At 39.3% G+C, this 25532-nt stretch overlaps 1 protein-coding gene across 1 annotated transcript in view; it reads right to left on the minus strand.

Annotated features, from left to right (window-relative positions):
• The window catches only part of RYR2 (ryanodine receptor 2), a 697632-nt gene that overhangs the window by 449631 nt on the left and 222469 nt on the right, over positions 1-25532 (minus strand). The window contains exons 4-8 of the mRNA XM_039529228.1: positions 21519-21539; positions 9722-9736; positions 3373-3447; positions 2168-2246; positions 312-424 (exon numbers count right to left, since the gene is read on the minus strand). Of these exons, the coding sequence (XP_039385162.1) occupies positions 312-424; positions 2168-2246; positions 3373-3447; positions 9722-9736; positions 21519-21539 (303 nt within the window). The remainder of the gene's footprint in view (positions 1-311; positions 425-2167; positions 2247-3372; positions 3448-9721; positions 9737-21518; positions 21540-25532) is intronic.

Raw genomic sequence — 25532 nt, forward strand, 5'->3', positions numbered from 1 at the left:
AATATCAATATCATTATTCTTGCAAGAACCAATAATATCAATATCATTATCCTATATACCCATGTCACTACTTCCAGACCTAGGATGTTTTGATTTATGTAATGATATCAGTGTTAGCTCTTATGCTCAAGCAGTATTAATAGCTATTTATATCTTATCAAACACTGAGATTGTATTATTTAATCTATACTTTAGAGAAAAAATTGCAAATCAAGCTATAGAGCAATAGCTTTATTAATTTCTATGTCATTTTCTGGAACATCATTTCTATAAGAAAAGCACAATCTATATATTTTTACTGTAGCACTTACTAAGTATCTTTCTGAAGATATACTAACTAAGATGAGGTCATCTCCAACACGCACTTTTTCTCCCTCTGATCGCTGCTTGGAGGCAGGATGTATGGTCCACCAGCAGGCCTCACCTGTGTTGTCATGGATTAATGAAAGAGACATTAGAAAGGAAATGCTTGGGATTATTCTCATTTCTTCAGTTTTATTTGGATTTTGAAAAAAAAATCTTATTATTGTCTATATGTACTTTAATGCCTTGTATATAGTTAAAACTTTGTTTGTCATACCTTCCAGAGTTATGATTCATGACAGCATATTCATTGGCTAAATCACTAGGGGAAGTCACTTAATCTCTCTGATCTTACTAATGCATCTATAAAATGTAGACAATATTTCCTCTCCCCTATCCTAGGAGATTGAGTTATAAAGATATTAAAACCTGTTATATCTGAATGTATTTCTTAACTTAAATACAAGTTCAAAGGGTTTATTTTTAATTATTCAAAAGGTCTGAGCCCTGATGTCCTGACCTCATTTTTACTCACTCAGGCAACCCCTTCCCTCCCCACCTTCGCCCCCAGGCTTGAGAGTCTAAGCTCCAACCCAAGTCTCAATATCAAAGCACTGGCTACATAGCCAGTTGTACAGCACTGGCCCCACTAGCACAAGTCTGTGGACCCGGGCTCAGAGGCTCGCTCCCAGATGCAGTGCTGGCAGACCCAAAGTCTATGGCAGTTTTGACTAGGTAAGGACAGAACAAGCTGTCCTTGAGTTATCGTTCCTGCATTACCCCATGAAAAAAAAATCTGTTATGGCTCAGAGGCTTGTATCCTCCTCTAGAAGAGATAGGAATACTGAAGAGGATATGTGCTCAGCCAACAGAGTATAGGAACAGCTCACATGTGTTGGAACAACAGTCTGGTAATGATCAGTGATGACAAGATAGGACTAGCAATTCTAAGCTCTTTAGGAAATGCAATCCAGTCTTCTTTCACTAAGGGACATTCCTTGTCACTATGTCACAAGGTTTTGAGTAAGAATGGGGAAGAAGAAATTCTCCTCTGAGAATGAGGGCATAGATATTGAGGGGAAATCCACCAATGAGGACGCAAAAGAAATTATCAAAATTAACCTGTTAATTTAACGATGCTCTCTTTTACTAAGACTATAGTCAATTCTTTGGTGTAATGCCACTAGAAGGTACTGTACATGTAGCTTTCATTCATAACAAGAGTACTTGTTAATTTGTTTGCAAATTAGTTTCCATAACGAAACCCGTTTTCAGATACTCACGGCGTTTGGAAAAAATTGTTCCTTTTCAAATAGATTTTATAAAATCTTACTAATTAAACAATTTTGTAGCCCTGAGAGACTTGTAGGAAATTGTCTCCAGTCAGCAGCAGCAGCAAAGGAGAAACCTCATCCATATCCCTCACCTAACTTTAGTAAGCAGAGGTGATTTCTCTCTCCCCCTCTTTCAAAAGAAAAGAAAAGAGAAGAAAGTCGAGGAAAAGCCAAACCACCTACATTATTGCAACATTAATGATGTAGAATTAAAATTTAAAAATGTACAAGATAAGGATTTTACCGCAACAATAACTTGGGTATGTTCCATATCCTTAATATTCTACGTCATACATTTTACAGCCTAAAAGAGACCCAGTAAACTACATATTCAGTACGAAAAAGTGGAATATAAAATATTGCATATGTGCAACACTGGCCATGGTAACATTGTAAGAATCTTTACTTCTGCACCTTTAACTTTGCCGTCACACCTTTTTATAGTAGTTTGCATTTATATCAATTTAATCTAATGATTAAACAAAAGGAATCCTCTGTGGCATGGGGTTCCTTAAGAGAAAAAGTTTTACCTGTTGTGTCTTCTTGCAATCCCACATCAAATGCCAATTTATCCATTGAAGACCGTGAGGTGGAGAGGCAGCAAAGATACTACCAAAAAAAAATTACACGTATCAGTAGTTTTTCTCATGCCTGATTCTTATTCTCAATGTTACAAGCCATCAGCCTGCTATTATAGAACTTTATATCACTTCTTGAACACTCCTAACTACTCTATTTTAAAGCACCAGGATTTTAACTGCCTGTTAATGAGAACAGCACTTGAGCTAAGATTAATGTTCTGATGTTGTCAGTCTTCATCTACATCAGCTTTTTAGTGAAAAACAGGGAGAGCAATGCTGGCAATAACAGAATGATTTCCACTTGAGTCTAATTTCTAAGATTTTGATGGGTCTTTTAGGAAGCTTTGAACCTGGACGCTCCAGAAGGGGATTGAAAATGGCAAGATTTCTGTCTGAAATATGTACAAGGTTCTGTCTCCTTGTCCATTCAATCTTTGGCTGGTGTTCAAATTGTCAACCAGATGGCAGTTGTGGCGATACTGTAATTTATGTAATATGAACAACTATCCCATTGGGAAAGGAAATGAGTCTTGCCCACATGCTCAGGGTTTAACTGATCGCCATATTTGGGGTCGGGAGGGAATTTTCCTCCGGGGCAGATTGGCAGAGGCCCTGGAGGTTTTTCGCCTTCCTCTGCAGCGTGGGGCATGGGTCACTTGCTGGAGGATTCTCTGCAACTTGAGGTCTTCAAACCACAATTTGAAGACTTCAATAACTCAGACATAGGTTAGGGGTTTGTTATAGAAGTGGATGGGTAAGATTCTGTGGCCTGCATTGTGCAGGAGGTCAGACTAAATGATCATAATGGTCCCTTCTGACCTTAAAGTCTATGAGTCTATGAGAAGTCATGAACCCATTTAACATAGGTCAACAGACAGGAATCAAATGTTAATTATTTTTGGTCTGTATCAACATGGGCTGGATTTCAAAAGAGAACCTACAAGTGAAAGACATTGTTTCCTATTACCAGTCTCCTTACGCATTTTGTCTCCACAAGTTCAGTGGGAGAAACGCTTCTCTCGTGTGAATAATTCACAGGATCATTTTAAATGGCAATAGTTTGAGTGTTATCACTTGTAGCTACAAATACTGACAGAAAATAGATACCAACACTAGCATCAACACCTATACATAAAGGTAAAATTCATACATACCATGCCACTGTAGGAATGGCGCAGCAATATTGCATGTCCATAGAGAAGTGTTCGATGACCACCACCTTGTGCAGTCTGTACAGATAAAGAAAAGTGGTTGATGAGCAGGTTAGATTAAAATTAGACCCTTCTACCAAACATAATCGGCTCCCAGGTAACATTTCCATTCAACACCCTCAAACCACAAAGGTATCTGCCCCCTGCTAGTTAAATCAATTTTTTGATACAGATGACGTTTGACGATTTGACAGTAGTTAATATTGCCAATGTGTTCTCTTTAGCTTTGTAAACAAGTTAAGTAACCTTTGCTGCTTCTTACCATAGTGAAATTTTAATCAGAATGTATTACTTCAGTTGGACACTTCTCAGAAAAGACTTGGACAAGTGATTACTGAATTAAACTGCCATTTCATATCACATGTTCTTATTTGATTGATACAGGCAAATTATGGTCTTTGCATCCAACCATAAAATTCAATACAGAGATCTTCAGGGAGATAAAAATCTTTCCCCTTAGGCTGAAAATGGAAGTGAAGCCACTCTTCAGGCCTCAGGAGTGACGTGACTTTGATGTGTGTTGTGTTACCTTCTATATGGGAATGGCGAGGGGGAATGGCCAGTGAATCTGTGTAGCCACAGATCAACAGGTCCTATCAAGCCCCCTCCAGCCCCAGACTCCTGAAACATTTCCCCCCCCCCCATTTCCCAAGCAGTATAATCACACTTCAACTGCATTCAGGAATGTCCAAACTCACAGGTGTTTGTCTCCTGGTGTTCAAATGATATCAGACAGCTTGCATTGTCTGACAGGACATTAAGGACAAAATGCTCAAAATTGCCCAATTTTTCATGCTCACCCTGAGAAACCATGAGCAAGTTTCTCAGAAGTATTGAGACCCAGAAACTCCAGTGAAAGTCAACAAGATCTATAAAGGGTCAGAATGTTCAGAAATCAGGCCCAAGGCATCTGAAGTTGGGCATCCAAAACTGGGAATGATACACTTAAAAATGCCAACATGAGTGCACATGGTCTTGATGAAAATGAAACTAGCCGAGTAATAAAATCCATTTTAACACAGACTGCAGTAAATGATTTTTTACAACACTGAGATGTTTTGTTTTATATATAATGAGAATACTCACTGCCTGCCAAGAAAAACTAATAATTTTTGTTACAGCACTAGTCACGTTTTAATAGAGTGAGCTTCATTACAGTGCACATTTATTTTCACTGCTTCATGTACATTAACTATCATCTATATGTAAATATGTTTCAAGTCTATAGCTACAATGGTTTTATATAAAGATCTAACAGATCTTAGACTTTGATATAAGAGTATTCCCATTTGAAAGCCCAAGGTTTTATTTTCCCATCTACAGCATTTCCCACTTCTCTTCCATCAAGGTGCAGTGAGCTCTTAATTGACTGGAGCTTCAGAATAAAAAAAGTGTACTGTGCCTAGCTAAAAAATGAATTGGCAGCAACAACACTGGCAGTTTGATAGCAATGCTGAAGCTCAATCTCACTGAACTGCTATGGTGACAACTCACAATTTTTCCTCAAATATCAGTTTTGCCTCTCCTATGTTCTACCTACCACAATCAAACATTCTACCATGAAAGCAGACAGTTTTTGAAAGGACAAACAACTCAAAAGTAATAATTTTAGTGTCTTTAAGGAAGATCCATGGATCATGGCACATACCTTAATATCAAGTTTTTGTCAGAGTATCCTTTATTTTCAATAAAATACACACACTATACTGGGCATATATAGAGGTACATTTGTAAAAATTCATGGAGGATTCTCACTCAGTAATATGTTGTTTGGGACATCAAAGACCGTGAATTCTTATTACAATGAACCCTAGTCATGGTTTCTCTCAAAAACACAGAGTCTTTATTATTATATGTAAAAACCTAGCTGGAGACACTAATTGTCCAAAGCCACATGATGACTGTATGGTTGGTACTTTAAGGATGTCACAGCTGTGTCTTTTCTACTCCATAGCCTTGTCTATAAACAGAAGTTGCACTGATATAAATTCCATCAGTTCAGTGAAACTGATACAGATATTTGGGTGGAAAGCATTCCCACAGTTGGGCTTACAATAGTGCATGCTGCAACACCTGTGTCCACGTAGCAGCACTGTCAAGGTTCCTTCCCCACTCTGAACTTTAGGGTACAGATGTGGGGACCTGCATGGACACTTCTAAGCTTAATTACCAGCTTAGATCTGGTATCGCCGCCACCACCCCCAAGCACTACCTTTTTTTTTCTTGGGTAGTCTTGAGGGACTTCACCAATTTCCTGGTGAACACAGATCCAAACCCCTTGGATCTTAAAACAAGGAGAAATTAACCATCCCCCCTCCTTTCTCCCACCAACTCCTGGTGGATCCAGATCCAACCCCCTTGGATCTAAAAACAAGGAAAAATCCATCAGGTATTAAGAAAAAGGCTTTTAATTAAAGAAAAGAAAGGTAAAAGAAAACCCTCTGGGAGAGATTAGCATACCAGCTACTCTCACAGACAACAGATTCAAAACACAGAGGATGTTCCCCTGGGCACAAATTTAGTTACACAAAAAAATACCCAAATTTGATAATATCCTTAATGATACCAAGACAAGTTACAAAGAAAATAAACATAAACCTATTTATCCCTTTCTAAAACTTACTACTCTGATAAGAGGCTGGTTCCTTGATCTTTTTCACTCCGGCTGAAACTGAAACTCTAAACAAAGGAAAACTTCCCTCCTTCCTTTTGAAGCATCTTGTTCCCCCATTGGTTCCTCTGGTCAGGTGTCAGCTAGGCTAGGTGGACTTTTTAGCCCTTTACAGGTAAAAGAGGCATTAACCCTTACCTATCTGTTTATGACAAGCACACTGAACCGATGTAAGCCTAGTGGAGTATGGAATGATGTTCTTATTCCATGGACTCCTGAACTACCTGCAGGCTCACTGCTAGATGGGAAGTTTCACACCATAGTGCACAATACGACTGGCATCTAAGGGTAGGTCCATACTTACCCGCCGGATCGACGCGGAGAGTTCGACTTCTCGGAGTTCGAACTATCGCGTCTAATCTAGACGCGATAGTTCGAACGCCGAACACGCTCCCATCGACTCCGGAACTCCACCACCACAAATGGCGGTGGCGGAGTCGACGGGGGAGCCGCGGAGTTCGATCCTGCGGCGTCTGGACAGGTAGGAAATTCGAACTAAGGTAGTTCGACTTCAGCTACGCTATTCACGTAGCTGAAGTCGCGTACCTTAGTTCGACCCCTCCCCCCCCCCATAGTGTAGACCAGGCCTAAGAGAATTGAAGGGGTAGAGATCAGACACCCATAATCTCTTTCATTGTATCCTGGAAGGCATCTGTTGTCTGCCCCAGTCCAAGCTCTTCACTGCGCATGTGGATGAGGGACAGAGGAATGCAGCTCTCATATCCATTGTTAGATAGGAAAGCCAATCCTGTTATACCGGGGAGGATTCCAAAGGCAGATAGAATTGCCAGAGGATAACCGGAGTATTGATGCCATTGAGGAGTTCCTGGTTGCCAGACAGGTCAGTTCTTCATTGAGCAGTGCAGTGTCAGATAGGAATGGGAGGACTTCTTGCTCCGGTGTTACTACATCAGTGTAAGTGCATGACCATATTGCCACTACCTCAATTTAATTAGTGATGTAGAACTGTATGACTTCTCCTATCTAAATGAGGAGAGTTGCATCAGTGCAATTTTTCTATGTAGAATAAGTCGTAGTAACTTCTGATAGTTCTGTAGTCATGCTCCAAAGAGTGTCATGCTTGAACATCTGAACAGAAGTCCTAACTGCAACTCCTTTAATAGACAAATATTCAAGCAGTTGCAGTCACCAAAGCCAGCAATTAACAACATCCCACAACTGCTGAATGTGTCAAAAGAAAGCAAGAGCTAAAGTACATTGTAATGAAGAATTACTCACTAAAAAGACTCTGAGTTTTTAAGAACAAGCTAAGAGCTTTTTTGAGGCTGCAAAAACTAATTTTATGATGGATACCTCATGAGAAGGTAATTACAGTAAATGGTAAGCACAATTATTGGAATTGTACGGGAAAATTGTTTTGAAGCTCTAATAGGAGTTAAAGTTGATTAAAATAATAAGTTATGTCACATACCATTCCGTATTAGTACCTTCTAAAATAAGGGCCCCATGATCTACATTAAATGTGGAAAAACCCAAAAATGCTACAGATGTTTGGCTGACATTTGTAAAACGCCTAAAATTTTATTTTCAGTAAGAGCAGTTAAGTACAGAGAGAATGGTAATACCTTCCTTTGATTTCTTCAGCAATGCCTTCTAAAGCAAAGACTACAAGTTACAGTGGTAAGTGTTTCAAATATCGATTTTTTTTAAAGGCAACTACTCTAATGTTTTTAATCCAATGCTTGTAATCTTTAAAACAATGTGTACTGATGTATTAAAATGTAGTATTCCTCTCATAAAAACCTGAGTCACTGCATTACTTCCAAAGCAAATTGGGCCTTCAAGGCTCCAGATAATTTATTACTATCAGAGGCTTAAAATGCTAAAATGTGCTTAAAAACTGCCATCTGTAAAAACAAAATAATGACTAATACAGTAAATAAGGATTTATGCACAAGAACATTGTTGACTACTCTTTTTTTTTAATGTCAGGTTATTAATACCTGTCAAGTGTTGATGCTGGATAAAGCCAGTCATTCCATCAAATATATATATATATGATTTTATTATAGGAATTGTGGTTATAGTTTGTTTAATTCCTTTTTCTCCATACAGAGTAGTGAATGGAGGATACTTTAATGCTGTAAGAGCTATTAAAATGACAACATTACACAATTCTTGCAAATCCAAGTTTGGTGGGATCTTGCTCTTTAAACTTCAAGTCACTGATGTTGCCCAGTTTTACTCCATTCAGAATCAGAACGTTTAGTTCATTAGCAAAATAATACGAATAGAGACTATAAAAGTACTATTTCATGTTACAGAGGGAATGGAGGCTATTAATAAAAACAATAAACGTGAAAAAATATATTGATGGGGAGAAGCTTTCCATGCTTAGCTTATCTATGCTCCACCTACAGATTTAGAGAATCGGTCTAAAAGGAGGAGATTTTCAAAGGCACTAATGGCAGTTCTGGTTTTACAGTGACAGTTTGGATGGTGACAATGGGGCAAGCAAGAGGTATACCAGGAGAAAGGATCAATAATTATACAGATCCAGGGTGGAGAACATTATTCCAGCCCGTAGGCTAGAGCAGCAAATATAGGAATGGAAGGTTGCATGCTGTAATCCCAAACCCAGGTTGTGGGGGTGCACATTCCTTTACAATATATTGAATTATTCTACCTTTAATCAGTTTAAAAGAATTTCACTTATTTCAGAGAGTATAAATCAGTAAATACATTGGTAGACAGATCCACTCGTGAGAGAGGTTACTATTTAGAGGAAAGGGTAGAAAATAGACAATCAACAAATTTTGGATAAATCACTGAATAAGCACTAAACCTTTCAGGGTTCATGTGAACTCTTCAAAACCTTTTGAAATTTACTTAGCACTTCCTTACTCCATAAGTAAATGGGTTTCCAGAATTAGGGCACCCATAAGCAGGAATGTGTTTATTCAGATGACTTGGGGGTGCAGATGCCAATCCCATAGAAGGGCTTAGCCATCCCAGCTCAGGTATTAAACCATCATGGCAGCATTCCAGGTACAGCAGAAGCAGAATATGTTGCACCTGTTTTCGATATGTTCCATTTTGGTTTTTTTTACTGGGACATTTATCTGTTTATTGCCTCAAGATGTACCAAACCCTATATTACACCAATCCCATTGACTGCATAACAACTAATTGGGAATCGCAGAAACTGGCCAACCATAAAAAAAATGATACAAAGAAAGAATAGAGACAACAAATATATAAAAGCTATAAAATACATCAAACATTATCTTTTTCTAAATCATTAAAATAGATTTTAGCAAAGATAAGGAAGGTTTTTCACCTCTTTAGACAATTGCTTTAATATTTTAAAACAATACTTAAGAAAAAGTTTATCTGCTACTGTTAAAGTACTATTCTATTCCTTCAAATACTATTACTCTACATAGCCCAGAGTGTATGCCTCTGCCCATCCATGATCATAAAAAAGCCTTAAGCTAAATTAGTGTGGATTCTAAATCCAAAGCTTTCAGAAGTCCAAGTAGTAAAAATCTGGTGAAAGTTTGATATTTACTTTAAAAAATAAAAATAAGAGATAAATAATGAATTAAATGAAAGTCAAAAGTCATACACAGTACAATACTAAATTTTGAGCTTGCTTACCTTCATCATAAATTTCTGCAGAGCCATGGGGGGCAGGGGGAAAAAGAGAAAACATACAATGAATATTTGCTCTCAGTCACTTCAAAATGTGCTGTGTTTTCCTTAAAATAGTGAACAAGATGCGCTGAAGTAAAATCATATTTAAAAGCAGAATTTACTGTAATTGTATAATTATGGTATGTGCTATAAAGCATATCTGCTCAAAACAATTCTTCATAACTTCTGTACAATAATTTCCTCAACTTTAGAGTATTATATTAAAGCAAACATCAAATTAAATAGTTTTTATTGTGTAAATCAAAATGGAGTGCAGTGAACACAGGGGTCACAGTTGAAATATTTTAATAATGTTCTCTGCAAATGCTTACTAACTTCACTTCAGGTTTTCACATTCAAAATGCAGTGATCCAGACAGCAACACAACTGATAGCAGTGACTGTTATAAATATGCATGTACATAGTAAACTAAGAAAACAGAATTGCTACTGCTATTTCTTGCATATTAATTCTAAAGAATTACTCCAATGCCATATGCACTAAGATGCCAAACAATTATGGAAATCTATAATATAGTTTTCAAATAACTCATATATAAATTAAGTCAGCAGAAGAATTCTTCTAGTTCTAAAGTAGTTAGAATATGTGATAACTACTTATGCTAAACTATTGTTCCATCTTGTACTTAGTTGTACTCTGAGTACCTTTCCTAGACCTGAAAAAGAGCTCTGTGTAGCTTGAAAGCTTGTCTCTCACACCGACAGAATCTGGTCCAATAAAAGATTATCCCACCCACCTTGTCTCTCTAATATCCTGGGACCAACATGGCTACACCAACACCCAGTAAGGGCTAAGACTAGTACAAATTATTCCTCCCTATGTGCTTTACCTAGCTTTGTCAACATTTAATTTCATCTACCATCATGTTGCCCTTTCCAACTAAGTCCTTCAAGAACCTCAGTTCTCTGCTTGTCACTCACCTATGTAACTGTTATCCATAAATGTTGTGCTATCCTTGCTCAGACCCTTTTCCAGGTAATTAACAAATAGGTTAAACATCAGTCCAACTACAGAACCTTGTTTTCTGCCCCACAGCCAGTTTCCAGTCATTTACAGTACCTTTATTTCTCATCCCATGACTGCCTAGAAATTCCTTAAAAGTCTCTTGAGAATGCCTTTATCAAGGGTTGGTTGTTGTGATCTTTTTTCTCTCTCTCTTTTTATTTTCTTTTTTTTCTGAAAGCCCAAATTAAGTTTATCAGTTGGTTCACCTTTGTTGACATGATCAAGTAATTCTAGTAGATTAGAGAGACAATTTTTCTTGATAGAAGCTGTACTCTTTTGTCTCTATCATATCATGTTTGTCTGGGTATTGTATAACTCTAGTTATTGTTTCAGCCAGTTTGCATGGTACTGAAGTAAGGTTCATTAGTTTATAATTCCTAGGATCACTTCTGTGCCTTTTCTAAAGACAGCCCCACTGGCCGGTGGTGCTGGAAGCAGTCAGAGAAACAGGGAGCCCTGGAGCACTCCCCCACACACTATTACACACACTGTGCACCAGAAATAACCAGAGAGAGGATAGCCCTCAAGACCTTTCCTCCAGTCAGTAGTAATGGAGGGGCAACTCAGCATGGCAGGCACCTATCTGCACACAGTAAGGGGCACAGCTGCACAGTGCAAGCCTTAGGGGGAACCTCTGGACACACCCACACAAATTGGTACCACCTCAGCTATTTACCTACTGCTAACTGAACAGAACTAGAGCATTCTAGATACATCTGCCCCTCCCTGGTGAGAAAAGGTTCTTTAAAAAAAAAAAAGCGTCTTTAGACTGCATCTCCTGTATCTCATTCACTGCAAGAGGAGAATGCTGACTTTCAACAGCATTAACACACAGCTGAAAAAAAGAAAGGGAAGTGTGCTATGTATAACAGTTCCACAGCTATCGCAACATCTCCCCATGCTGAGACTCAGAGGCCCCACGCTACTGAAATCTCTGAAAATGGCTTTGGTGGACTCCCAGGAATGGGGGGGTGGTATACATTGGAGGCACTACTCCATGTGTTCTGATGGTCAGGGGCAGAAGGCTGGCAGTGGGGACACTCTTCCGCTCCATTATATTTGTCCCTCTCTATGCCTCACAGTGGATGGAGGCAAACACAGGGCTCTAGGCTAGAAAAAATAATCCTGAGTTTATCTTTGGAAATTAACTACACAGAGTTATACTATGAGATATCTTAATGCCATCCTAAGCAAGGACTTCAATACTGACCTTGAGAGATATTGCTTAGAGACAGAATTATATTGAAGTTTTAAAAAAAATACGTAATATAGATTTATATACATGCATGAAGTCTAACAGAGGAACAGATATTAAAACATTGAGTAAAATAATATCATCCATAACTAATTCTCTTCTTTCATTTTGATTTTTAACAGTAGGGAAAAGTTTGTTATAAGTTACATGCAACTCCCTTGGCCTATCAGTGAAGTTGCAATCGTGTAATTGAGATCATAGTTTGCCCAAACATGTTTAGTCATATACACCTGTGAAAAATGACTATATGTTTCCAAGTCCATTAACATTAACAAACCTTACAAACATCATCCATTTTAAGGATGCCACAACAATAAGCTCTATATTACAGGCACTAAAGTTCTGAGGAGTTATTGATTTTCATTTTAGTCATTAAGGCACAAAATAATATTTTATTTACTCTGAAATTTCAGGATCCATTGTAGATTCTCCTAATATTTAGAGGCATGGACCAGAAGACAGACTCAGTTCTGATGATACTTTGAGTTCTTGAGATATTTCCACAATGAGAATTAAAGACTTTAGGATAAAACCCGGCCCCACTGAAGTCAATGGGAGTTTACCATTGACTTCAATGAAGCCAGTATTTCTCCCCCTAGATTCACATTGAAGTTCATCACCATGTGTTATAGTTTAGAACACATTCAACTGGTATCTCATCTAGTAACCAGTTTATTAAGAAGATTGCTATAGTTGTGACTGTAATTTATAATACAATATATTGGTCTGTAAAAAACCAGATCATTGTTAAAATGCCTCCCTCTAGCCAATGATGCTACACAGTTCTTTTTTATTCATCTTTACATTGAGACTGACTCATACGGCATTGAACTGCAGCTCTCAATACAAATTAAAATATTTTGAATATCTAACACATTGTTTTTTCTCTGAAGATTTGCACATATGGATTTCCATAGATGTGCTGCTTGGCAGAAGGGCAATACAACTGTATACAGAAGCTTTGACGTTTTAATGTTTTTCCAGATGCAGTATCACACCAAGGTCCTGACCACTTGAAAGAGATGAAGTATCCTGACCTGATTCCAGTTTGGATAATCCCAATATCCTGGCCTAAATTCCCTACATTCAACTGCATATGGTATTTAATCTCTTGGGGCCAAATCCTGGAAAGAGAATCAAAGCCTAGGTAAAGGGTTTTGTTCCACATGAATAGTATCTCGCTCTGGGGAACAGAATCCTCAGCCTCAAGCAGCCAGGCTGTCTGTGCTGCTGGACCACAACAACAAAAAACACAAAACAGAGAGTTGGGCCTTATTCTCCCTATAATATGGATTTGGCCCACTCGATGGGTGCAGCATACTGAACCACTAAGACACAGTCCTCCCACAGAGAGCTTAAGGGAAATGCTATGCAAGTTTCTCTCTGGGGATTATAGGAAGTGTACAGACACTTCCGCTTCTGCTGCCCCCCTGTGAAGCAAACACAGAGCTTTACAGCTGGTTGGAGCATTCTTACCTCAATTGTGCCTGATTTTTTGGTGCTAGGTGAAGTGATTCCTGTATATGTAATTTACAAAGTGTTCTGGGTTCCCCTGATGGATGAAAGGGGCAATATAATGTAAAACATTATTTGATATTATCTACTGAAGTAGTTGCCATTTTCATAATTTAGACCACATTTTAGTACAGAGACTGTTTCCTTACAATACACCCCTTTTATTCTTTATTGTGACATGCCTGTGACAGCTATAGTTATTGCTTACATGAAAAACTAATATTAGGAATGTCTTTGGTGCATTTTTAGCTAGGTTTTATTGTGGTTTAGCTGCTGGGAATAAGTAGAAATAGGCAGTCCAATGGGAACAGAGTTTTCTGCAGTCCATTGGTGATGCACGGATGACAGTTCTACAGCATGATGTTGAATGGTAAAGGGGAAAGGATTCATAATAGAATATTAGAAAGATATTTCTACTGTTGCATACAAAAATTCAGACCTCACATCAATTCAGCCTTGGAGAGAGAAGTGCATTTAGGCAACCACCATATTAATTTCCCTTAAATGGAACTGAGCTACAATCCCAAAAGTAAAGAGCTTCATCAAATCACATAATCCATAATACTCTTAGATTAATTTAAAATAATTATTTTTATGCAGGACTTTCAGCCCTAGATTAAATTATGCCTTTAGGCATTAGTATGTAAAACAGTAATTCCATGTTAAAGACAACTTTTAGTATAACTCTTCATTTGAACCTCATGTGGTTCTCTCTCCCACCCTTCTCTCAATTTTCACTTAAGTCATCAAGATGAGTATATGCCTAAATTGGCTGACCATGTGGTGACATGGCTGAGACCCTTGTTCTTCCTCCATTTGCCATCTTTATACTTCGGGTGATGTCCAAAATAGGAACGTAAGTTCTTCAAGGCAAGGGCCATGTCTTTGTATTTGTTCTGGAATGTTCCTAACATGCTTCTGCCCATAATGACATAAAATATCTATATTTCTATAGATGTACTTAGTGATACAGTGCACACAAGAAAATTCTCACATAACGTTCACATTCTCAGATGACTCGTTAAAAACATTTGAAACCGTGGTAATTAGCCCTCCTAAGCTATACAACTAATTACTTTTAAATGATATTGCAGATGTATTATTCCCTTTGCTATACTTTGCTTTTAGTTCCTCATTGCCATTTTAACCTCTGAGACACCACTAGTTTCTTTTTTCTACTCATCTCCAAACTGTATTTCCTAGAGGCCAGCTCTTCTGTTTTATTCTGTTCAACTCATTTCCTGTTCCTCTCAATCCAGATTCTCTGTTATCTAACCAAGCTCCATGTGGGATTTGAAAGTAAGTGTTTTACAAAATATCTAAAATATGTTTCTCTCTCACTCTAAAAGATTTACTTGCATACTGATATCGCCATGTGGGTTGACACCGCCCCAGTATCCCTCTTACCACTACGCAATGTAGCCCGCAGCAGAGGGGATGAAGGGCAGGTATCGGAATCCAAATAGGGACCACATATCTCAAAGAACCTCCAGTTACAGATAAGTAACCTCCTCCTCTTCTTCAAGTGATGGTCCCTATATGGGTAATTAGCAAGCAGTGCTCAGCGTGGAGATGGGTGCGAGGACTTGCAAGAAGTTACAATCTGAAGGACAGTGTGGCTGACTGCCACATCTGCTACTGCTGCTGGGGCAATAGCATAGTGAGTGGTAAAGGTGTAGACAGAGCGCCACATGGCCGAATGCACCAGTTCCAGAGTTGGACAGCTTCTGCACATAGAGAGGAAGACATGGAGCCACTTTGCTTGTTGATATAGACAACTGCTACCATGTTGTTGGATAGCAAGAGTGGAAAGAATGCCTGACAGACAAGACAGGCAGTTCTCAATTCCAGGACATTAACATGCATGCTGGCCTCTCTCAGTGCCAGAGGCCTTGGTCTGTATGACCATCCAGTTGGGCACCCCAACCAGTAAGGCAGGAGTCTGTGGTGAAAGTAGCCCGGGAGCTGGGAGATGTAAACCATGACCTTGCACGGGTTGGTACACCACCTGAGGGAGGCCAGGATGATCCGGGGGAGCAGGACAAACTTGTCTAAGAGGTTTGTCTGCAGTTTGTAGATCAACCTATCAGCTCTTTTAGCAAGCTAAGAGCACCAAGGAACGGGGGTTCTGACTCTGGCTATGCGGCAGCAAGAGGGGACTGGAGCAGCGTCGACCCGCACGTCCTCTTACAGCCTCAGATGCAAGCACACGGACAACGCAGGACACAAATGTGGGTCAATGGACACTACAACAAAACTGTTCTGGCTCTGGCGCATGGCACACATGTGCATCCACCTTTGGAATTCAAATAGGGACCATCACTTGAAGAAGAATATATTATTTTCTTTCATCTCGTTCTGTCACTATTTATACTTCCTTTATCTTAAAGAAAACATACCAGGAAAATAAAGCTCCTACATATTCAAGTATGGCAATGATATTTTTCAAGCAGTGGCAAGCTCTTGGGGCCCTATCACTTGACCTGCTGTCTGCAATTACACAGAAGCTTGTTTTTTGTGAACGCCAAAAGCATAACTGGGTTAAAAAAATTAGACAGTTGATGGAGGATAGATCCATCAATAGCTATTAGCCAAGACTGTCAGGGACACAACCCCATGGTGTTTGTCCCCCTAAACCTCCAACTGCCAAAAGCTGGGACTGGATGACACAGCCCGAATCACTTGAAATTGTCCTGTTCTGTTCATTCTCTCTGAAGCATCTGGCATTGGCCACTGTTGGAAGACAGGATACTGGGCTAGATGAACCATTGGTATGACCATTCTTATGTTCTAAGAGGAAAGATAAATCATGAAAAAAAATTGTTTTACGCTCTCTATTCCCTGGATTTATACATTGAATTATTTTTTTTGATAGTTTGCATTTTCATTTGCATTATTACTAGTGGAATGCATAGCAACCTCTATAATAAGATAGTCCAAGCATTTCCATTCTGAAAAGGGCATTTTCAATTTCTTTTTAACTTTGCATCTTTTCAGTTGAAATTTGGTATACTTGTTCTCAGTTATCTTTTTCCTGAAAATTTCACCAAAAATAGTTGCGCTGTTTTCAAACATGAAGGAGTATGGGAAAAAAGAGGCTTTTGTATTATTAATCTTTCTGAACTTTTTATGAGATGCTCTTAGTGCCTCAGAGGATGGTGATGGAAAGACAACATTTTGCAGATACATAGACCCTGATCCAGCAAAGCATTTAAGCAAATTCCTGTTTCTCTGATCAGGGCCACAGAAAGCCTCTCTCTGATCAAAAGCCCACTTAAGACAATGGAAAGACTTCCACGGGCTTTGTATCAGCCCCATAGTTTCTAGATTACAGATATGACTTTCAGTGCTCAAATAAAATCAGACATATTTGGCAGAATAGAAATAGTTTGAAAAAATTCACCCATGTGCACTGGTTTATGTTTTACAACAACAATCTATTGTTGTTCCATGACTATGCACACCTGCATAAATAAAATCAGTGGAAATTTTCCAACAAGTAAATGATCTCTCTGCATTCTATGATTTGTTCATACATAAGGAAGCTGAATGGAATTTCAGTTTCCTGTGAAACAGTCTGTGAATGGATATATGGAATGAGGCAAGGGGTCCAGCCTCAATGATCACGTATTCAGTATATTGAACAGCTTTCTGCTTCTGTCTAGCAAATAGTTGCACATTTCTCCTGTGATTTTCAAGTTGCTATGTTCCTTTAATATGAACTGAATTAATCCAAAGTAGAGCTGGGTGAAATTTTTTGGACAAATAATTTATTCGCCAAAAAAGTGTAGTTCCAGTTGAGTCAAAACTACTCATGAATTCACCAAATAGTTTAAACTCTAAAACATATTTTTGGGACTCAGATGCAATTGATACCCTTACAATTTTTACCCCAGTGGTTAGAGCACTCACTCAGGTTCAATTCCCTCCTCTGCTTGATGTGGAAAAGGGATTTGGACTTGGGTCACCACACATTGCAGGAGAGTGCCCTAAACTGATGCATTATAACATGGGTCTCTTGTTGTTTCTGCAAAGTGGAATAGCATCAACAGATCAGTGGAGGAGGGATTTGAACATGGATCTCCCAAATCCTAAGTGACTCCCCTAACCACTACACTGTAGAGTAATTCTCTCACTCTAGCCCCATGACTATGCATTGTCATTATGAAAGACTATGAAATTGCCACTATGCATGACAATCAAAACTCATGGGGCCATAGAGAAACAAGTTTTCCTTTGATTTTTTGGAACCAAACAACAACAAAAAAATCTGTTATTTACTCAGCTCTAATCCAAATAATATATACCAAAAAACATACTAAAGGCCAGAGGCCCAGCCTTTGTTAAGTCCTCTTAGCAACCTCCAGGAGTGCAAGGGCCACTTAAAACTACCCTAAAGTTGGGGATTTTCCTAAAGCTAGAGACATTTCACAGTGATTTAAAGCTAGCACAGCTGGCTTTATACCACCTACTCCACACCCTCCAGACAGGAAGCACTCCGAACTGGGCTACAGCAGAGATGGTCAAGACACTGGTATACTGAGTTAAGCACTGTGACTAATCTAACTTTCACCAGGGGTCAGTTCAATCCCAGTATCCTGGGAGGCGTAAGGTAGTTTAGAGTCATCTTTCCCACCCTAGCTACACATGCTTGGCACAATAAGGATCCAGCCCAAGATTTCTGATGTTATGAAAAACAGGACTTAGCAACTTGAACTAAACTTTTCTCCAAAGCAGAAATACAGAGAATGCTCAGATATCTGGCTTATTCTTATAATTGGATGAATATCGTCAAGAATTATTATTTTGGTTAAGCAGTAAACAGTGTCAGAATGTGCATTATTAGGCTTCCAATTCATATCTCAAGTGCTTTGTAAAGCACAAGGACCAGGGCCAGGGCCAGATTGACCTGTCACTGAGTTCTAGGCCCCTACTTTCTTATGGCTAACAACAAACAGCCATGCAAGTACACCCACCATGGCCAGGCTGCAGATTTGCTGGAACCAGCTTCTCATCCTGCCGCTGCTCAGGGCACTGCTCACCATGCCGGAGGGGAAGCCAAGCCAAATCTGAGTGAGTGGTGTTATGACCTGGTGCACTGGATTGCAGAACAACGAGATCAGCTGCCCATCTGTCACAGCGAGCAACACCCTGAGCAGCAGCAGGATGAGCTGCCGGTCCCAACAGATCCATACCATAGCTAGCCCAGTCACAGTGAGTATCATGCTTGTTGCCACCGCTCCCTTTCCCCGCCACGAATCTGTGTCTTAGCCACATGCCGAGTTTTCCTGTGTGTTAATCCGACCCTGACAAGGACAGGTGCTTCTACAGCCAAATACTGCATATCCTGGTGGGGCATATTACAAACAATGTATTTATCCCAAATCCCAAAATGTATTTTATGTTGAAAAAATACTATTTACTACTATGCCAGAAAAAAAATGCAAGAAGTTAGTGCAAAGTTGTGACATCACTAAGATTCCAATCAACTAATAAGAACTTGACTTTAGTCATGGCCCAAGTTACCTCTCAATTACACTGATGCACTGCCAATAAAAACAATGGAGTCACATGGGATAACCTGAGAGGAGCATTTGACCCTCGCTGTTTAAAAATACACTCCATTCCCTATCAACACATACTTCACTAATGCTTTGTGACAGAGTTCCTCCTCTACCTTGGTGGGTCCTGCGCTTATTGGCAGATTTGCTCACCTCAGTGATCTTCCCCTCTGGTGGAACCCACAGTCTGGGTCAACTCCTCCTGTGTCTAATCAGGAGTTGGGAGGTTTGGGGGGAACCCAGGCCCGCCCTCTACTCCGGGTTCCAGCCCAGGGCTCTGTGGATTGCAGTTGTCTAGAGTGCCTTCTGTAACAGCTGCATGACAGCTACAACTCCCTGGGCTACTTCCCCATGGCCTCCTCCAAAAACCTTCTTTATCCTCACAACAGGACCTTCCTCCTGGTGTCTGATAACGCTTGTACTCCTTAGTCCTCCAGCAGCACACCCTCTCACTCTCAGCTCCTTACGCCTCTTGCTCTCAGCTCCTCACACACACACCACAAACTGAAGTGAGCTCCTTTTTAAACCCAGGTGCCCTGATTAGCCTGCCTTGATTGGCTGAAGGTGTTCTAATCAGCCTGTCTGCCTTAATTAGTTCTAGCAGGTTCCTGATTACTCTAGTGCAGCCAGGGCCGGCTCCAGACCCCAGCGCGCCAAGCAGGCGTATGGGGCGGCATTGTCCCGGCAGGGCGGCATTTGGCTCCGGCGGACCTTCCGCAGTCATGCCTGCGGGAGGTCCACCGGAGCGCCGGGACAAGCGGACCTGCCGCAGGCTTGACTGCGGAGGGTCCCCTCTTCCCGCGGCTCCGCTTGAGCTCCTGCAGGCATGACTGCGGCGGGTGCGCTGGTCCCGCGGCTCGGACGGAGCTCCCGCAGGCATGCCTGCGGATGCTGCACCGGAGCCGCGGAACCAGCGCACCCGCCGCAGACACTTCTGCCCCGGCCGCAGGACCGGGGAAGGGCGGCGAGCGCGCCGCCCTGCTTGGGGCGGCGTAATTTCTAGAGCCGCCCCTGAGTGCAGCCCCTGCTCTGGTCACTCAGGGAACAGAAAACTACTCATCCAGTGACCAGTACAGTTGCCCTCTACCAGACTCCTGTACCCCACTGGTCTGGGTCTGTCACAGCTTGTATAAAGCATTTGAAATCCTCAGATATAAAAATTGTTCTGCTACCCTTATATTAAGCATACACTTACAATTAGAATGTAACAATCTATAACTGTTGAATTAATATTTATTAACTAGCTATTAAATATGTATTAATCCTCTATAACTGGAACCTTAATAAGACATGTAACTATAGAACTGCTATTGTTCCCATTTACATACAGAAACAGGATGCCACAGATGTATCATGAAGGTCTTTAGACTTTCCAGGCCAAATTTTCAAAAGGGCCTCTACCTTCTTTCCATTTGAATGTGCATAAGCACCTTCACCCATAGGTGGGCAGATGATAGAAATTACATAGGATAATTACACAGGAAAAAACTATTTGTGCAAATGGATTTTTACATGGAAATTATATCACATGTTTGCACAGAGACCCCCGGCCTGCATCTCAAATCCTGATACAGGCTGCCCCTTGTAATGCCCTGGCTGGGGCATCAGCAGCAGGGATAGAACCTAGGACATCTGATCAAAAGCATGACCTTCAACTGCCTGAACTAAAAGATCCAAGTCTGATAGCTCAAAGGCTTTATCAGATTCAAGCTCATATGTGGTGCAGCCATTAGAGGGGGGAAAGGGACAGAGAACCACATGGAAGCATGGATTACACACTAGTGCTGAAGGCCACTTTTTGAAAGTTTGACCCGGCTGGCTTGAAATAGTTCAGTACATTATTTCTTACTAAATGTAAAGTCTGGAACACAAAATAAAACATTTGTGCTGAGAGATTTTTTCCATAACATTTATAAACCATTTAAATGTATATATTCTGAGGCAGCTGTTCACCATTTTAAAATATTCAGCACACAGAGAATTTGGAGCTCCATAAAATGACACCTATCATTTACCAGTATTAACAATTATCTTATTGTCATGCATTGCGAAATTACAATGTGTGCATTGGAAAAAGACAGTGAGGTTTTACAGGATGGAGTTAAAACATTAGATAGCAAGGCTCAAAATTGTAAGGCAATAGTCAGAATTTTCTAGGGCTTAATACTACAATAGAAGTAATAATTACAAAAGATATAATAATGAAAATCATTTCTGTGTGTGATTTTTGATGGAAAAATGATTCCGAAATCACCAGGCCCTGCCTGATAATGTAATAGCCTCTCTTTTGAGCCCTGCAACTTCAAGTGTTATGACACACACAGGATACCAAAACAGACAGATTAGAATTAATGGCAAACATGGAATATTTTTGATCAAGCAAATAAAAGAGAGAAGCACATACCCATTTTTCCACATCAACTAGCTGTAGAAAGAAAAAGCAAAAAAATCAGTCATCTATATCTTTGAATATAGTGAACCACAGTTTCACATTTTCAGAAATCTCTAACAGGGATGAGTAAAAAGAAGCCATTGCCTATTTATCTCCCCTCCTCCCCCATATGCCAACAGCTATCTTTTTCAGAATATTAATTTCTGCAAAGTACTTCAAATTTTGAAAGCCTAAAATGTCGACCATAAAGTCTGATAATTAACTATAAGATTAACGCACATTTGGAGTTCAATTAATTCAATACTAAATTCTAGAACACAAATCTAACTGTATTCTGAAGTATGCTGCAGGCTTCCACACTAAAGAATCTGCCTGTTCTCCCCTCTGTGTGCTCAGCCACAACAGCAAACGTTTTGCTTCAGAGGGTATAATGGCTTCCCTCCAATATTTGTCATTTTAAGGGGATGCTATGAGATAGAAAACTAATATGGGAGGAGGGTATAACAACCCTCATCTCTGCACAGTCACCTGGAACATATAATTCCCAACATCAATGGACATTATGTGCAAAACAGTAGAAAACAACACACCAAAGTGTCATTTTATACACATTTGGGGAGGGGCGGGGAGATCTGTCTTAGTCAATCAGGTTCAATGTTTAATAAGGTAATTCATTTAAAAATTATCCCCTCGTAAAACGTTTGGGCCCTCTTTATAAAGTTTCAGAAAGACAAAGGACTGTCTACCGAAATACACTGGCTGCCACTAAAAAAAAATTAGTATTTCACCAAACTACCATGTCTAAGATAGCTCTGTATTTCCTTATACTTAGAATAAAAAAATACTGCAATAGAGTATATCATATGCTCTAGTGTTTTACTCCTAACTAATGCTGATCTTTTGTTAAAGGAGACCACTGTAGAAGTTCTTTATAATTTTCACTTGATACTTTAGAGCAAAAAAAGAGTAATTTTAAAAAAATGTTTTGGTTTCTTATTACCCAAGGAATCCCTATGATATAATGATTGCTCCAGTCCCAAATGTAGGTTTTATTATAAAAGCTGTTTAATAAATATCAAATATTTTCTTTTTATTATATATCATTTCAATTAGTACAGAGTTTTGGATTTTCAACACTACCACATTCCACTAGTGGAGAAGAAAAACTGTTATACAACTTTCAACTTGTCATTCGTTCTTAGTTTTCTGGGATTTTGACTGTTTGGATTGAGATTCATTATGACAATTCTATGAATTGTCAATAACATGTATTACCTTAACCCTGGGTTTGTTATCTGCTGCAGTCAACATTAGAGAAGCCTTTCAAAATTATGCTATGTTTTTAAATAAATTAAGATGGATAAGAAATAACGACAAGCCATGCTATACAAAAACAGGTAAGACCTAAAGCCAAAAGAAAGCAGTAAGACAAAAGATGTCTTACTAGATGAAAAGGAATAGTCAGGTTAATTTCACTTGAGAGTTTGCCATTCATCATCTTGTTTTCTTGACATCCCTTATACTGAAATTGCATGTGTGTGCTATTTTGCTTCACAATCAGATGGAAGGTTGATCCAAGAGAGCTAAATTAATTAAAGCTATATCATGTTGCCATGGTTCTTCAGGAAGTTTTCCTGCTAATCCAAATTTTACTTAAGTGAATTGGGCAGCGAGAATTGTTTTGGGGAAGGCTGTGAATCCACTTAAAGCTCAAGCTGCATTATTACTTGTATTAATCAATTGCCTCCTTATTGCTGACTTGTCTATTTGTTTTAGCAGACAGCAAAAACATTTTACAGTTTCAAGAGTCAAGCTTAATTTTAGACCACATTCTGAGATGCTGCAGTACACATTGTACCCGTGTACTGGCGCTCGCAAAACCCTCCCTTTGCAAGTACTTACAGGCTTTTGAACATGTACAAAAAGGACATGTACAGACTGGTCTATGGGTGGAATTGCTTGAGCTGTACACATGTATATCAAGTTTTGCAAGCATAATGGCGCATGGGCAATTTTGTGGATGCACCCCTGGAGCCTACCTTTGAGGGAATGACCCTTAATCTAGTGTAAGAATATACATACTTCGACTGGAAATCCTTCCATTCTTAACTATGGCCAAATCCTGCAGCCTTTAGTCCTTCCTCAGGCAAAATCGTCACTAAAACCATATTACATACACTTATTATTCTAGGAAAGCCTCTCATTCTTGCTGTAAATAGTGAGAATGCTAGGGTGAAATCCTGGTCTTAATGAAGTCAATGGTCAAACTGCTATTAACTTCAATAGGGTCAGGAAATCACACTACTGTAGATATTGCAATATATTTTTCACAGCATGGTGATAAATACACCAGCAACCACTCTGCATTAATGCTGCCATATTTCTAATGCTGGTGATGTCAAGGGAAGCTGCTGCAGGCTCCGTACTTTTCAAAAATCAAGCCACTTATGTAAATGCCTCAGTACTGCCTTAAGATCCTAACTTTTACAAATCTGGCCTGTAAATATTGCCATTTTCCTCTACCATTATTTATTACACAGGACAACAAAAGCCCAATGAAATATGGAAGGCAATATAAGTAGTGTTCATAGACTCTGATGTCTATATTAAAACTTTGGCCAAAAGAAAGAAAATAGCATTTGCTAAGACCGGATAACTAATATGCAAAATGCTTAACTGATTAAGGAATATTTCTTGAATGTATGTAGGGAATGAATGCTATTACAGTTATGAGGACATTCTGTCTGAATTAGAAGTACAGTACTAGTCCATTAGAGAACACTCCCATCTGCAAATTAAAAATAAACTCATCTAATTGGAGATAATCACCTTCAGGAGGCCTACTCTAAGGACAGGAGTATACGACCACCTCGTGCTGGGATTCAATATGTGTAGTGCTGTAAACAGCAGAATGAGGTTCCAGGGTTATATTCTTTGACTTTGTGGGGTTGGAATTAGAGCTAGACAACATTTTTTGTACAATTTTTTTTTCCAGTGGAAAATACAGATTCAGCGACACTAATGTTGAGCATGAGTCCGTTTTGCTGAGCTGTTTTGATTTAAAAAAATTTCAACATTTTTTAAATGAAACATTTTAATTTTTCAGTTCAAAGTGACTTTATTTCTAATGAAAAAATCAAAACCATTAAAAATTATTAAAATTGAAAAAAAACCTTTCAATTTTGTCAAAATAAAATATTTCATTCAACCCAAAAATAATTTTTGATTCACCAAAGAGTTAATAGAATTCATTTTCAGTTCATCCCAAGTGATTTTTTTTCACAACAGCCAACAAGGCAAAATATATGAGAGAGAGAGAGGTTTTTCTACACACCTGTAGCTGGAATAAGGTTGATATTCCCATGAAGCATATAACATTAGGATTTGTACATTACTTTCTTTTCATGACCATACTGACAACATACTACAAAACATTCACTTTTTGCTTGGACACACTTGTACAAGCACACTAAAGCTCTCCTGAAGGAACTTAAGGCTGTTTCACTAGTTTAACATGGTAGTTAGCTGCGGACTTTGCACCAGCCAATGGAATAAGTTCTATTTCTTGGCTTTTCTTTTGGTGTCCATGAAAGAAATCATCATATTATCCAAGTATTCATTTTAAATCTGTCAGGTCTCAGATGAAGGACTGGTTTTGCAACAGCAGACCGCTGTAAAATCTCAAGATTCAATTCTAGTTTAATCAAGCCTGAAAGCAATAGTCTCTTCAGCCAGAAAGGTATAAACAGTTTCACCGCTACTGTCCCATTCCTATCATATGTATTGCTGTGAATAGCAGCGGAAAAGGTGAAAAGACATACAGCAGGGACCTTGCCCATTTTGCAAGAGGTCATTCTCCATCTCACCTCCTGGGTCTTGAAACAGGGAAACAAAAGAGCACTTTATTGTGCACTTTATCCAGATGCACACCAATAAAGAACCAGCCCACCAAACTGACTTCCCATGAGTGAGATATTTCTGGGTGTAGGAGTCACTCTGCTAATCCAATTTTCTAGAATTTAAGTT

The sequence above is a fragment of the Mauremys reevesii genome, linkage group 3, assembly GCF_016161935.1.
Source record: "Mauremys reevesii isolate NIE-2019 linkage group 3, ASM1616193v1, whole genome shotgun sequence".
NCBI classification, from domain to species: Eukaryota; Metazoa; Chordata; order Testudines; family Geoemydidae; genus Mauremys; species Mauremys reevesii.